Source organism: Haemaphysalis longicornis, unplaced genomic scaffold (genome assembly GCF_048455015.1).
Source record: "Haemaphysalis longicornis isolate Haplotype H1 unplaced genomic scaffold, Haemaphysalis longicornis Haplotype H1 scaffold_6, whole genome shotgun sequence".
Taxonomy (NCBI): Eukaryota; Metazoa; Arthropoda; class Arachnida; order Ixodida; family Ixodidae; genus Haemaphysalis; species Haemaphysalis longicornis.
This window is the reverse complement of record NW_027526407.1, coordinates 97,253,857-97,267,716: the sequence shown is the minus strand read 5'-3', so window position 1 is coordinate 97,267,716 and position 13,860 is coordinate 97,253,857. Positions and strand designations below refer to the sequence as shown.

Genomic DNA, 13,860 nt, shown 5'->3' with positions numbered 1-13,860 from the left:
GTTTGGGGCATGTAGCAGATGATGTCACGTCGGCCCGCTCTGGGCTTTCTCGTGCGGGCGAAGATTAAAATGGATTTTAAATATGTTTCGCTGAACGGTTGCTGTTGAAACTTGCTGGGAGATATCTCCTGATAAAAAGGAAGCGTTTTACATAGTTACCTCAGCTTTGAAATTTCGTGTCAGTACTCCTTTAAGATCTATGAAGTCATTCAACTCGATCATGTATCAGGATCTGTAGAAGAAAATCGTGTCAGCAAATAATGAATTCATGCGGGACAGGCACCCACTGTTTCAGTTATACTTGCAGATACCTCCACCTATTTCCCTCCTGGTGTTACATCCAAAGCTAATTTGTTACGGCTTGTCTCATCAAGTATGGTCATCTGTCATAACACAGCTAGTCATACAGGAAAGTACTTCACTGGGTCAGAAAACACTTTCTTTTTTTACAGTAGTAATAAACTAGGCGACTCAGTCATCCGTATTCTGACACCTTAATATTCTGTGTCACCGAGCTGACAAGCGTGATTGGTGCATAAGGTCATTTGTAGCCGCAACCGTTACTACAGCCTTGTTAGCTAACGTAAACCTCGTTCATGGCACCAAATTACTTGTGATTGCATGGCAACAAAAAAAAAACAGCTGAAATGGAAACGCTATTCTCGCAAACTTACCAACGCTGCATGCCACACACACCTGCCTTAGTTAATTTACCGTGATTGTAGAAGTTTCCGTCACGCAAAACCACAGTGCACTTTTTGGAGCTGCAAGCTCCGTGTCAAAATCGAGTGTCAGATGAATCGAGTAATTTTTGTGTATGGTCTTACTACTGATTATGACAAAGTTATTACCCACAAAAGAAGAGTGTGTGCATTGTTCTTCTAAAAAAATGATATCCTTTTTTATGCCCGGCAGACTTGTGTCATGCTACGGCAAACTCGGTTCTCTTCCATAAGGGCATGAATTTGTGTTTTTAATTACGTGGCCTTAGCTGGCGACTGACGGGCCCCGATTGTATACAGACCCCTCATTATCATCCGAAAGGGAATAAAAACATTTCGGTTTCGAACCACGTCGCCGCCGTGGTCTACACTATATGCATTTAATCGTTCGATAGGCTCATAGCATCTTTTACGCATGTCACCGTTTCCTTAATACACGGTACGCTGTTAGATGTGAAGAGTCGACTCAAGCGAGCAAACAACCCCACCGAATCTACAGGGCACAGTTTTCGAAGGGGGTGGCCGTCTGATCTGCGGCTTTCGCCGACCAGAGCGCTAAGAATGAGTCAGAGCCTTGAACGAAAACAACACAAAGACTTATATTTGGACAGGCAAGCCATCAGGAGCGTTAACAAATAGATATTACAAAGTAGAGCAGTTAACTAAAAAGAACACGAGCAGTTCGATGCATATGAGAGACAGAGTCCCACAATATTCGCCGACCGGGCCCGACGATGCACCGCTGTCGGAGGCGATTCGGCTACCTGAGTAACCGTCACGTTGCTTCGAAACGACGCCGCGCGCGACAAACGATTTCATCTCGAATGCCCTGTTACAAACCGGCCTACAAAAGAATGCGAATGCATACCCCAAAAGCCACAAACAAGTACAATAAAACGAGTGTGCGCTTTTTTTCTTTGCCCGTGCGTGTACGTGCTGTGAGCGGCACGGGTACTTCGCAGTTAACCCTATCCAAACGTTTGACAAACGCGTCGACTCATGACAGACCACTTACCAGCGAGCTGTCCACAGCTGTCGCCGTATCCAAATGTTGTTAGCGGCCGTTCGTCGTGTGACAGGGGCACATAAAAATCTTTCCACCAAATGGCACTACTAGTCCTTCTCAAATAAGAAAAAATGATGGCCCAAGACGAGGCGCTTGAAGCTCCGGCCACACCAAGTCACCGGCCGCGCTGCATTGATAGCACGGATGGCACGGACAGGCACGGAGGTTGTTTACATCCGGGCAGCAAGTCGTGCCTCCAGGGCAAGTTGAGTCGCTGCAGTCGGGTGCGTTGGCGCGCTGGTACGAGAATTTAAATCGTCTATATATGCGCAAGGAAGCAAAGCAGATGAACATTGCAATTGTTTGCAACGGCGAGAACTGTCTCTTTGTTAGCAGCAGAGTTTGACAACACCTATCGCCAAAATAAACAGATTGAAACAACACGGCGCGCTGTCTGCTTGTGATCGCGCTGGCGGAAGCATCTATACGGGTATACGTACGGTATCGGTTTTGTAGCTACATGGAACCGTCGCGTCCTGCTTTCTCGTTCTAATTAGCATTAGTCCACGGTTGAAGTGTTGACCCACGGAAACAACACAAGACTAACATGGCGACCGCCCGCTTGAGATGATTACCCCAGATGGGGAGTTTATTGTGGACGCGGTTGTATACAAGGAACCGAATGCCATCTCACAAATGGTGTTAAGTCGTTCTAAATCCTCCCTTTGGCTACACGGATGGGCAACGGTACTACCATGGAGGTTCGTCCACTTTTTTAGACCATGCCTAGGGAGTATATTTTTGCTATAAGTACTTTTCAGGGCACATTACTTGATTAAAACTCCATTTCCGGCTAGTTGGCGTTTACAATGTATGGCTTTAACGGAACGTTGCTTCGACCTCAGGAAGAGCCAATTTGTGTTATGTTGCACTTCTCTAGAAGGGTTTTCGGTTACCATGAATCAAAGATATCAATCTGTATGGATACTTCTGAACTATGCACCATTCGTCGCCGCATTAACACATGGTCAAACTTGTTTCGCGTCAAGGAAAGCTGCCCTTGAAGACGTTGACAGGACTCCTATACCTAGAGCGGGTTAAGGATCGTTTGTTATTCCAACTGAAAGTGGGTAGTGGCAATTACAAACAAAATGTGAAAGCAACGACCGCACTGGAACAAACTTTTGAACAGGATGTACCCAAGAAAACCTGGTAGGCAAATATACTAACTTGGCACGATTATTCGGCGTTGTCCTTCCTCTAGCTTTTGCCACCTCCGGTACAAATTGTCATAAATTATCAGTATACGTGTCAGCAAGCGCTGTACGTAGGTCTCCTAGTTAGTAACTCTGTCTTTCTGCCTTCATTTCAATACGTGATGACCAGCCGATGCCTTCACCATGACACTCTGAGTGTCATGGTGAAGGAAGGTTTTACAGCCCTGCAGGGCTGTAAAAGTTAGCATACCTGGATGCTCCTGGCATCATCCCGCTCGGGTGCGATACGGGAGGGTTAGGAATGCGGGGTACTTCACACGACTTTATTTCTCACAAAAGAACGCGCAAACCGCACGACGCGTGCCTGCATCATCGCTGAATTAAAGTGCGACTGTCCTGCAGGTGCAGATATGAGAACACTGCACAACTAGTAGAGAAAAAAGTTCGTCATTATTGACTTTACGGGGACGCGCGTGCACCTGCCGTCACGGGAAGGATCATTGTTGCTAGTTCACGCACTTCTAACCCAGATTAGCGCCCACCCATTGTAAAATTCCTAACATGCATACCTGCTTAAGGACGTCATGAATGTTGTGCTTGTGCGTGTGGAAGGAGGTGGGGGAGAGATTTCTTCAAACATGCTATAGTACAAACAGGCTACTCAAGAAGAGGTTACACCCTTACAAACCACCGTAAAACTCCGAAAGAACGACCACCCAAAATTCAGAGACATCAAGTTAAAAAATACGGGATGGGAGAACTCACGGGTCAGGCGCCAAAAACTGCCAAAAAGTGGCCGCACAGCCGAAAACTGCGGAGATATCAAGTAAAAAATACGAGATCGGGCACTAACTTCTGGTTAAAGGGCGGAACGGACAAGTAAGTGACCGCATACACACATGAATAGATGATTCGTGCTTGTTTGGATCACTCGTCGTCTCTAGAGGCATCGAACGATGCTTCGCCGTCAGAGTCGAACACGAGCTCGGGTGCTTCGTCGACCATTCAACCATGCTCTCCCGAGCTTCGGCTCCCCTTGCCGGTTCCCTGCTCGCCGAGCCCAGGCGCTGGTTGAACTTGCCGTCTTGACAACCGTGAAGCCTTGTTGAGACGCCGCACTGCCTAATTAAACCAGAGTCCTTCAATGCCCTTCTGGTCATTAAACTTCACCGTCACGCTATCGGAGAGCTTCGTACGCTGCCGCGCCGCGGCGCTGGTGTTGATCGGAGGGCAGCCGGGGGAGTGGTAAGAGCGCGTTTGGCAGGGATCGGACCACGGAGTAAGATAAAACAGACGCTTGCCGCCTTATCAGCAGTGCGCTTTCGCTTAACGTGTCGTGGGTTGCTCAAATGGACTTATCATTTTGTGAGTGGCGAAAAAATTTGGTGCGAACGGGCATGCGGCTACTGCGTTCCTGCCTGCCGGTCTGGCTACAGAGCAGCGGCGGCCGCCCGATGCCCTCCGATCAGCGGTGGCGCCCCTGGCGGTAGCCTTTGTCCCCGTACAAAACTTAGCCGGGAGTTTCATGACCAGAGAAGCATTGAAGGACTCTGATTAAACGATGCCAAGACGGTATCTCCCCGCTCTTCCAGTCTACTGCTCCTTCCTCCGCCTTTTGCCAGTCAAGCCGGACAGGTTGCGCCTCTTTTGCACAAAATCGAGACATCGGCGATGTTCACTGCCGCGGGAAGTTTTCGCGGAGGGAGCTCCCCGGGCTTTCGATTGCGTCGAGTCTGGCGCGGTTTTAGGGGGTGGACTGTCTTGGGGATCGAGGTGGATCGGTCGCCGAAGTCGATGATCGAAGAGACGATCCGATGATACGATGTCTCGCTGGCTCGTTGGCCGACAGCACATAGCCGACGACGGTCTATTCCAAGCAAACTCAAAATATACAATATGTACACTTTATTTACACTACGTATTTACAACTCATGGCTCGTGATCGCAAACAAGAGGTCGGGCAAGGCCCGCGTCGAGCGGGAGCTCGCCGCTCTCCACCTCTCCTCTCTGTTCTGTTCCAATCCGTCCCAAAAACATCAAACTCCTCGGTTTTACCTACAAAACCCCGCCCACAAAAGGGACCTCACTATCTGAGAGTGAGGACGGCTCATTGATTAGCCCATACTAGGCCACTCATTAGCCACCGTGACAAACAAAGCTAGGTGAGTTCAAAATAGTCACGTGACCCACCTCTCTCGCTCTCATACAAAAACCCAAAGGTATTCCGCAAAACACAAATATAACAAAAATGAAAACCTATGTTTGTGCTCCACGTCGCCAAAATTTCCTTTCCTTTGTAGACATGTGGAGCGCCTAACAAAGTCTGGTCGCCTATACCTATTGATGGATCCAAACCGCCGAGTCGCCAGGCTCAGACGTGTGACGAATGGCAACTTCGCCCAGTAACTTTGAGCAGTGCAACTGTCATAGACTGAACATCTGGTGACGAAGGTTTGACCGACCTTCAGCTCTCGTCCGGTTCGGAGATTCTCGTGGCGGTAATCACGGTAGTTAGAATATCAACGGTCCCCCTCCGCCGGCTTCTCAGACGAACGCAAGGAAATCCTCCTTTGGGAACCTGACATCGCTTTCAGCTATTATGGAGCGGGTTGAATTTGATGAAACCACATTTGTTGAGGCAAAATGCCACAACGTTCATGTACGCAACTGTCTCACGGTCTAAAATTACCTTAGATCGAATCGCCTATTAAGAACCGAAGGTACACCTGGGCTATAAGATGCGCTGTGGAGGGTGTTGAGTGCAATTACACCACCCGGAGATCTAATTTGTGTCACAAAAACAGCCGACAGTCATACCCGTAACTTTTTTGTTAGCTGCGCAACAGCCTTACCCACTGCGACATGCTCTAAATCAGCCCGGAGCCGTTCAGGCAGGCATGCCTGATGTCGCAGGCATTGCTCCGGTGTGCTCACTCCTGAATCTGTCTCAGCTCCTATCCGTTCCAGCGTTGATGCAGTGTCCCAGCAACGTAGCATTAGTGTTGGACGTGTGGTCGCTGTCCCTATTCTCCCCTTGCATAAACCGTATCAGGTTGTTTCCCTTTCAGTCAAGCCGCTTCTGTGTTCCCCGGTTTAGGGGCTGCGGCTCAAGACAATGCTGTGCGAAATGCAGGAACTACGTAAAGGACCTGGTGCAGTGGTTCCCCACCGTTACCACGCTGGTCCTGTACCACGATTTGAGGCTGCATGTCAACCAGGACTTCAGACGGGACGGTGGTACTGCGGCCGGTCGTCTAGAGCGCATCCTGGGAACCACGCCGGCTCTGGGGTGTGACCACCTCTACTTCTGCCCTACAACGGTCGGCAACCTGCTGGCCAGCTACCCCAAGGTACAGCCACCGCTGCCACGGTAAAATCGCCCGTAACAAAAACCTCAATGCGTTTCTGTTTAGGTACGAGGTGGAAGCGGCTAACGCATCTACAAGGAGAGTACAGGCACAATAATACTCCACGGTAGTGGGGGGGGGGGGGTGATGTTTTTGTGAAAAGAGTCACACAAGGGGGATACTATTTCACTGACGTTATTCGCAACCAGCAGAGAGAGAGTCATCAAACTATTTGATTGAAGGAACTTAGAGATATAAGGAGAGAGAGAGGGGAAAACGTTTTATTCTAGCTAGGCCTAGGAATGGTTGAGTTGCGGAAGGGCAGTTCTGTGGGCCGTAGCCCTGTCGACCAGCGGCACAGGGACTAAGCGCTCGAACGCGCGAGGGCAGACGGCCAGGAGTCGGAGATTGGGCAGGGTAAGATGAAACAGGGCGTGGGAATGCCAGATGGGGTGTGGGGTATCTTCGTAGTCCCCGCAGTGTGGGAAAGCGGTGGTGGGAAAGAAGACGGTGATGTGTGGGTGAGGATGGCGGGAGGGAGTTCATTTGGATTTTTCTGCAGAGTGGTGATTCTACGGGGGATAACGAAGGGTGAGGGGTCGGAATGGTTGTGCGTGAAAGGCTATGATGCAGGGTGATACCTCGGAAGGTGAGTAAAGGCGACTCTGTTGAGGGGCCGGGTGTATTAAATCTCAGACCGCCTCGTGTACCTTCTCTGCGCCGCCAAAGCCCATATGACCAGGAGTCCCCAAAAGGGAGATGGAGCACGTAGAATTGATTGATTGTAAGGTTTTACGCGCCGACGCAACGCAGGCGATGAGGCGCGCCGTAGTGGAGGGCTCCGGATTAATTTTCACCACCTGGGGATCTCTAACGTGAGCCGAAATCTCGTACACACAGGGGCGTTTTTGCTTTTCGCTTCCATCGAAAAGCGGCCGCCGCGGGCGGGAATCGAACCCGCGTCCTCGTGCTCAGCAGCGCAACGCCTTAGCCACTGAGCCACCGTGGCGGGTGGAGCACGTAGGATATCGTACGTAGGAGCTGCAGGATATCCCTGAGATTTGGAAACTACCCAACATTCAGTAAGTCTGAGAAAGACCTGCGAAGCAATATCCGTGAATTACATTCCGAAGTTTATTTATTTATTTTTTTATTTATTTATTTATTTATGTATTTATTTATTTATTTGAGAATAGGGCGGTGCTTACAGAGGACATCCTTTTCAAGTGGCGTTCTTACATACCAAAGAAAGGGCGGCCACCCGTTCTCCCAGGCGCTGCCACAAGCAATTAACCCACGTGCGTGACGTGCTCTTTAGGAGCCACACCGACCATTGAACATCTGCTTTGGACGTGTCCGGGACTGCACGCGGAGCACACGTCTTGCAAACACAGCAGCGTAACGTGTTTGACGGACTGGCTCTACCCACCCGCAGCCACAGCCAAGCAGGTGTTTGCCTCCTTGTGGGACTTCGCTCTCGCTACTGGCGTTCATCTGAGAATGTAAAGTTTTCCCGAATTGACACCACCCTCCCCACCCGCCCCCACATAGGCCGAGTCGCCAACTTTGTGTCAATAAAGTTTCATTTATTTATTTATTTATTTATTTATTTATTTACATACCCTAAAGGTCCCGATAGGCATTACATGTGGGAGGGGGGGGGGGTGTACACAATCAATATTAAAAACACATACAAGGGAGCAAAGGCATTCGCAGGAAGCAGAACATCGGGGCGAACTTGAACGATAAGATGGCGGGTTTAAAATCGCGTCAAAGTCGCGTATACTCAACAGTCACTTTCAACATTGGACAATCGCTTACAATAAATGCACAGTTCTTGACTCGAGATGGGCAAAAAGGGCTTTCCGGAATGAAGCAAGTTCCCTTATTGCCTCAATGCATTCCGGTAACGCATTCCATTCTTTGATTGACAATAAAAGGGGGGAAGTTTGATACTTGACTGTCCTTGCGAAGATGGGCGAAACCTTGTGAATGTGATCCACGCGCGTGTAAATGTGATGCGCAAGAAGAACGTGCACGTAGCCGCGAATGAAGAATCACCAAAATATAAAGTGTCAAAAAAGGACAAACGTAAAAACTTCCGTCCAGTGTCAAGGTTTAAAAGATGGAGTGTGCGTTTTAAAAGGGAAACCGTGTTGATTGATGAGTACGAAGATAAAATAAACCTGGCAGCCCTATTCTGAACTGATTCGATGCGCTTGGTCAGAGTAAAGCTATTTTGATGTCGTATGATTGATGCATAGTACTCTAAAGATGTCGTTATCAGGGAAGTATAAGCATGCATTTTCGTTTCAGCGTTTGCGATTGATAGTCGGCGCTTAAGAAGGCCTAACTTTTTAAAGGTTTTTTTGGCGATATAACGTATACGTGCGTATCCCAAGCCAAGTCAGGCGTGAAAAAGACGCCCAGATATTTAAAACAGTCAACTTGTTCGATCTGAAGGTTGTCAATCGTATAAGGATTCCGGGGCGTGTTGGCGAGCGTAGAAAAGGAAATATGCTTCGTTTTTTCTACATTAATTTCCATCTGCCATCGATGGCACCACTCGGTAAGCTTGTATAGGTCGGATTGCAAAGTATTTACACCCTCATGAGAAGTTATTTGCCTATAAACGACGCAATCGCCTGCGAAGAGTGTTATTGTTGAGCCATTAATGTTCCCGGGATACCATTTATATAAGCTTAAAAAAAAGAGGTCCAAGTACAGATCCCCGCGGTACGCCAGACAGGACGCGCGTGGTATTTGAGCTAAATTCATTTATTATGACAGGTTGGTACCAATTTGACAAGAAATTTTCAATCCATGTCGTAATTTTAACATTTAACAGCAGTTTGCAAACTTTCGAAAGGAACCGTTCATGAGGAACCCTGTCAAAAGCTTTGGCAAGATCAATAATAATGGCATCAGTGTATTGAAGGGCATGAATGGAAGAATGGAGGTCAGATACTAATTCGAAAAGCTGAGTTTCACAGGATTTTTAAAGACGATAGTCTTTCTTGGGCCACTTAAACCCAGAAAGTTTGGTCTATCTGTATGTCTGTCTGTCTGTCCGTCTGTCTGTCTGTGACTCGATTCAGCCACCCGGCCAAAGTAAAATGCATACTGCGCAATAGTCTTATATACTCACAGCCAAAAGTGAGCGTCTAAGCCCGGTTTATATGTTCATACTTGTCAACTTCGTTGAAGTAGTAGTAGTAGTAACTTTATTTGAGCTCGAGGCGTTTTCAGACGCCAGACGGAGCGGTTCCCAGGTCGCGGGAACCGTATTGGGCCAGCAGCTCCTGGCCCCTGGCCGTCAGCGCGAGCTGGGTCGGCAGGGCGGGGCTGGACCGCAAGGTCTCCCATCGCTCGTGGAGTGAACATCACTACGCAATGCCTTTGCGTAATGCGTAATGCCTTTCAACTTCGTTGAAAGGCATTACGCAACTGTAAGACCGAAAATTAATAGACAAGGAATATTTACAGTGTTCCTTTGTTAAAAAATTCATTGATGCATGGTTTTTCGAAAGCAAATGATATTCTGCATCTACTGCAAAAAACCGCCGCCTGCTGTTGCCCGCGTCACCTGCTGGCGGCATACGAGAAATCACGCGGCAACAGCAACGAAAGGTTCCACTAGCTTGGTTCCATGTTGTGCTTGGAACGCATGTGGGGCATAGAGTTTCATACTAATATATACTAGAGGGAAATCTGGCGCCACTGTCTAGGGGAGCCGCGCTTCAGCGAGCGTGCCGTCATGTACCAGGCAGGCACGTTCCACTTGTCCTTGGCACGGCTGCAAAAATGCAACAATATTACTGCAAAAATTTAATCGAATTTGTTCTGTTAGTATACAATTAAACCTCCAGAAAGGTTTATTTGTCAGGGATTATTTAGAAGCTTCATGGAAGATGAACAAAAAAAACAATGTTACCGATTTTGGCTTCAAGACGAAAAAGAAGCCATGTGGCTAACCAAGCCAAGGAGGCGAGGAACGTCGCTAGCTGAAATGGCGCCGCCCACGGCGGCCCGCGATTGCAGCGCCAGATTTGTGTGAAACTCTATGACGTGGGGCACGGCAACGCTGAATTCTATAGACCTTGAAGTCGGGCGCCTCGATTCACGTGCGTCTCCGCCGTACTGTAGCGCTGGCATCGAGGAACCCGGCCTGTAGCAGTGGAACGCGGTAAATTCAAATCGCCTTGAGCAAACCTTTAGCGTGTTTACCTTGGGATGAGCGCGACTGAACAGGAACAGCATGAGAGGTGAGCGGCAAAGCAAAGGGGGGCATTTCTTTGGCAAACGTCTACAAAGACTGTCGTCTTTTGACGATATTTGCAACGAAAGGAGCAGATACGCGGCAAGTTTTTTTTTATATTTAAAGCCGTATTGATTTTCGAAGAATAGCTTATTTATGTGGGACATGATTTGACTGAAGGTTGTGTTCTAGTAATTTGCAGCATACAGACGTTAAAGAAATTGGGTGATAGTTACTGGGGTTTGTGGGTTCACCTGATTTAAATATAGGCACTACGTTTGCGATCTTCTAGTCGTCAGGGACGCATCCCATGTCTAACGATTGTTGAAATGTTAATTACAAGAGAAGTGCGGATATTTGTGAAGTCATTTTCAACAATTTTGTGTTAATACCGCCAGGCCCTGGGCTAGAATTTAGTGGGAGCCTCTCAATAGCCTTAACCACGCCTTATTCATGTAGTAGTAAAGACAGGTGTGAATAACTAAAAAATACCTGGGCAGTCAAGTGGCGAGACAGCCTCTTAGCATGAGTATTAAAATACTAGACAAGGTGAATGTGCTCAACTATTTTGTGAGTGCTGATGGCACTGATCCCAACCACACGAAAGAAATCAGGCATATAATTGTGTGAACTGAGGTGCATTTGGAAGGACTCTCATGTAGGGAACAGCAAGTTACCTAAAATACTAAAAATAATGGTATACAACCAATCGTCTACAACTTCATTGATATTCAACACAAAAAATTCTAATCGAATGTGTTTCATGCATTACACTTTGTTAAAACCCAGTCAGGGCTCCTCCACCATGCCCGAAAATAAACTTGTTAAACTTTCAGTTACGGAGGGATTTGGTAGTTCATCTCGCGTACCGTTCTTTGCCATTGTTAATGCGAGCGCAAGGTTTAATTGACTTCATCGACCATCGATGTGATGCCAAACTGGTTTGCATTGTTTTTGTGGCATCACTGTCGTAAAAACTGATTTTATTGGTTGTAATACGGTTGGTGTCAGCTTCTTTATTGTTCAGGGGCTGTGTACACTGTTAAACAGGTCCACATATGTTGCGTGGCTTCATCGCGAATGTCAGCAAATCTACTAGAAGGTTTGTGCGCGGAATGCGGCACACTAAATGCGCTTTTCTCTCGAAAACATGTGCGTGAATCGACCCACAAAACTCGTAACACTAAATCTTAAACTGATAACGTTTTAGCAGTTCACGACTCGCTCGTGGTGCCGTAATACTTTCTGAGGCGCGTCAAAAATCTGATAACCGTTATTCGAAACGTCATGGTGCTACATGGAGCTACTAGCGCAACATCTCCGTGAAAACTTATTGCCGACGGAATGTAGAGACAACCATTTGCTTTCTGCAGCTTTCGGTGATCGGGACACCCGTGCAAGATGTGCTGATGACCTCCTGGCTTGCCTACTCGCCCATGTTGTGGCCAGTCTTCAAGGACGCCCGCCACCTTGTGCTCGGCTGCGCGATTCACCGCCAGGACAACAAATGGCTGACTATCGGCGAGGTCAGCGCTTTCGGCATCCCCGTTGCCCACCACTGTTTTCCAAACATCAAAAGCCTCGAGGTGAGTGGAGCTCGGAAGTTGCGTGCCTCGACAAGGCCTAGACTGGCTCAAACGCAACTTGTCTGTGCGGGATTGTAAAGGGACAGCAAACCGCTTTTTAGATGCAGAGCATCTGATTCACTCGTCTTGTCCCTCCGGCGTCGTCGTCGTTGTCGGTGGCGGCGGCGTTGTTCACCCCTCCCCCATTCTCCTCGCCGCGCCAGCTGTGCTCTCTGCCGCTCACCCCCTCTCCTCTCCCATAGCGAACACTCTCTCGCGAGGGGCATTGGATTGGATTGGCTTGGATTTGGATTGGAAATAAGTGAATTGTGTTGCGTCATAGCCGCGGCACGTTGCGTCATAGCCGCGGCACGTTGCGTCATAGCCGCGGCAGACGCGTTGGGGCCGGCGCATGTGCAGTACTCTCTCTTCCGCGGTTTCCTCTCCTTCGGGCGCGCTGCGCATATAACCGGTGTGCCGTTCTCCGGCGAAGCAACATCCACGCTTGGCTCAAACACCTAGAGTCCACGCCGCTTTACAAGTACGCCAACGTCGTCATCGACTGGGACCGGCTTACGCAGTCCCCTGAACGTTATGCGCGCTATAAAACGCGGTCCCTTCGCCGCTCCGCCTATGCGTCGCATCTACACAGGGGTTCCCGCGAGGGGAGGTGGGAGTTTTTGAAGACTTTGTCCTCTAACTCATACGAAAGCCACGTTGTATCTAGCAGACTAACCGCGTAAAATTTTTCAATGAATTAGCAGAAATAATTTTAATTTGGCATTGAGATTTCTGAAATCTGAAAGGCGGAGCCATGTAGTTTCTAAACGTAAATACTTTGCATGTAAGCAAACAGCTCCGTCGGTTTCAGTGCGCGATTCCAAAATCGCGTAAAGGAACGGGAAAGACTGCACTTTATTATTACTTTAGCGCGGAACAGGTTTTTTGCGCAGAGAACTTTAGGGGGCCAGCGTGTCCTCGTAGCTTGTTCGCGGTCACGCAGTCTAGCCAGCGTGGTCACTCGACGTGAATTGCATTGAACAAATCTTTGTTCAATTCATCAAGGGAACGGTGAGGCAGATAATGGAAGAGCGTGAGGGGTGATAGCAAAGAGAAATTCGGCAAAGCCCATATGGCTTATCACTGCTCTGCAGTTCCTGAAAGCTTCCACGTTGAGTGGAATTGCTTCAATTTTTTAAAAACCTCTTTTATCTCGCGTACAGTTGAAAGCGTGGAGAAAGCGAAACGTTAGGAGATGGCATGAGGTCACGCAGCCAGCCTTCGCAAGCCCACTTCCGTAGCAGTACTAGTAAGTGGTTTATTCAGAAACACGTAAGTAAGGTTACAGCAAGGATTTTACGTTCAGGTAAGGGCACACCTACATTCAACTCGGCGTGAGGGGAGGGGGTGAAGGTCTGAAAAGAGTGGAGGAGAGAGAAAGGAGCTGGTGTAGACTGCGCGGGCCCCGTTGCTGAGGTGGCTAGGGGCGTTGGTTCAGCCCCGTGACATCAAGGTATACTGGAGCAGGCTCCGGAAGCCCCGTACTCTTCTCAGGTCGGGGCCCCTGGGGAAGAGCGCGCTTCGAGGCTGGCAATTGGTACCATGATGCGGGAAGAGGCGGGGGAGATTCTCAAACGGTTCGGGCTTCGCACAGTTGCTGCAGGCTGGAGAGGCTGCGCCTCCATGATGGTGGACCCCGGCGGCAGTGTTGCGGCAACTCAGGCATCGCCTCTGTATATAAGGGC

General features: G+C 48.7%; 1 protein-coding gene across 2 annotated transcripts in view; it reads left to right on the top strand.

Moving 5' to 3' along the window:
- LOC144141071 (uncharacterized) overlaps positions 1–13,860 on the top strand; it is a 42,028-nt gene that overhangs the window by 17,563 nt on the left and 10,605 nt on the right. For both annotated transcript variants that reach the window (XM_077672581.1, XM_077672580.1), the window contains exons 3-4: positions 6,079–6,295; positions 11,924–12,136. In XM_077672581.1, coding sequence (XP_077528707.1) covers positions 6,079–6,295; positions 11,924–12,136 — 430 coding nt within the window. The remainder of the gene's footprint in view (positions 1–6,078; positions 6,296–11,923; positions 12,137–13,860) is intronic.